This window comes from Eimeria tenella, genomic scaffold, assembly GCF_000499545.2.
Source record: "Eimeria tenella Houghton genomic scaffold, Eth_scaff53, whole genome shotgun sequence".
Lineage (NCBI taxonomy): Eukaryota > Apicomplexa > Conoidasida > Eucoccidiorida > Eimeriidae > Eimeria > Eimeria tenella.
In genome coordinates this window covers 228,033-229,208 of record NW_013543405.1, presented here as the reverse complement: position 1 = coordinate 229,208, position 1,176 = coordinate 228,033, and the positions used below count along the sequence as shown (strand labels likewise).

Here is a 1,176-nt window from a genome sequence, read left to right as displayed (position 1 = left end):
GCGCTTTAAACCCTAAACCCTACACCCTCAACCCTAAGCGTTGCGGCCTAAACTCTAAACCCTAAATTCTAAACCCTAAACCCTAAACCCTAAACCTCAAGACCTCAGGGCGCTGTGAAAGGAGGACAAACTTCGCAGTGATGTCGCCGTAAGCTTCCAAACCCCAAACCCTAAACCCTAAACCCTAATTTCTAAACCCTAAACCCTTATTTGCAGCTCCGAAAAGGAAAGATGGTCAAGCGCTTGCACAGCCTTCTGTACGTTTCAGTCACAACAGCTTAAACCCTAAACCCTAAACCCTAAACCCTAAACCCTAATTTCAGGGCCTTGCGAAACTTCTTGCGACCGCGACTATTCAGCGCCTTGCCCTGAGGGGTGGAATCTCGTAGGTCTGTCTAAACCCTAAACCCTAAACCCTAAACCCTAACCGCTGCCCCCCGAGCCGCTAAACCCTATTCTTAAACCCTAGACCGCAGACCCTAAACCCTAAACCCTAAACCCTGCAGGCGACATCTGCGAGGCCCCCGAAGCCTACAGCGGTCCCTGCAGCGGGCAAGAGCCCGCAGCAGGAGTGCCAGCAGCAGCAGCAGCAGCAGCCCCAGCAGCAGCAGCAGCAGCAGCAGCAGCAGCAGCAGAATTGAAAATGCAACTCGAAGAACGCTGCCTCGCTTTATTTCCCTGTCTCTCTTTTTGCTTCTCTTATTCCCCCTGCCCTTCTCAGTGGACCCTCGCGGAAGGCAAGTGCCTGCCTCCGGTAAACCCTAAACCCTAAACCCTAAACCCTGAACCCTCAACCCTAGATCCTACTGCTTGCCTGTGTCTTCTTTGCTGCCTTAATTAATTTCTTCTCTTTGCCGTTGGAGGGTTTAGCGTTCACCTTAATATTAATCTCTTTTGGTTTATCTTTTTATTCACTCGTTGTTCATTTGCTGCTGCTTCTGCTGCTGCTGCTGCTGCTGTTGCTGCTGCTGCTGCTGCAGGCAGACTACGCCGGAGTCTGCAGCGACGGCCTGGCGCCTTTGTCCTCCTCCCCCTCATCCTCCCCCTCATCAGCAGCAGCAGCAGCAGCATCAGCAGCAGCAACAGGAGCAGCAGCAGCAGCAGCAGCAGCAGCAGCAAAGCAAGTCCGGGAGACTGAAGTCTACTGCCAAGTCCGCTACGAGTGTGGGGCCCCAC

At 53.3% G+C, this 1,176-nt stretch overlaps 1 protein-coding gene across 1 annotated transcript in view; it reads left to right on the top strand.

Moving 5' to 3' along the window:
• Nucleotides 1–389, top strand: part of ETH_00023660 (uncharacterized protein) — a gene marked incomplete at both ends in the record, with an annotated part of 1,387 nt that extends 998 nt beyond the window's left edge. The window contains one exon of the mRNA XM_013377496.1: nucleotides 324–389. Coding sequence (XP_013232950.1) covers nucleotides 324–389 — 66 coding nt within the window. The remainder of the gene's footprint in view (nucleotides 1–323) is intronic.
• Between the last annotated feature and the right edge of the window lie 787 nt (nucleotides 390–1,176).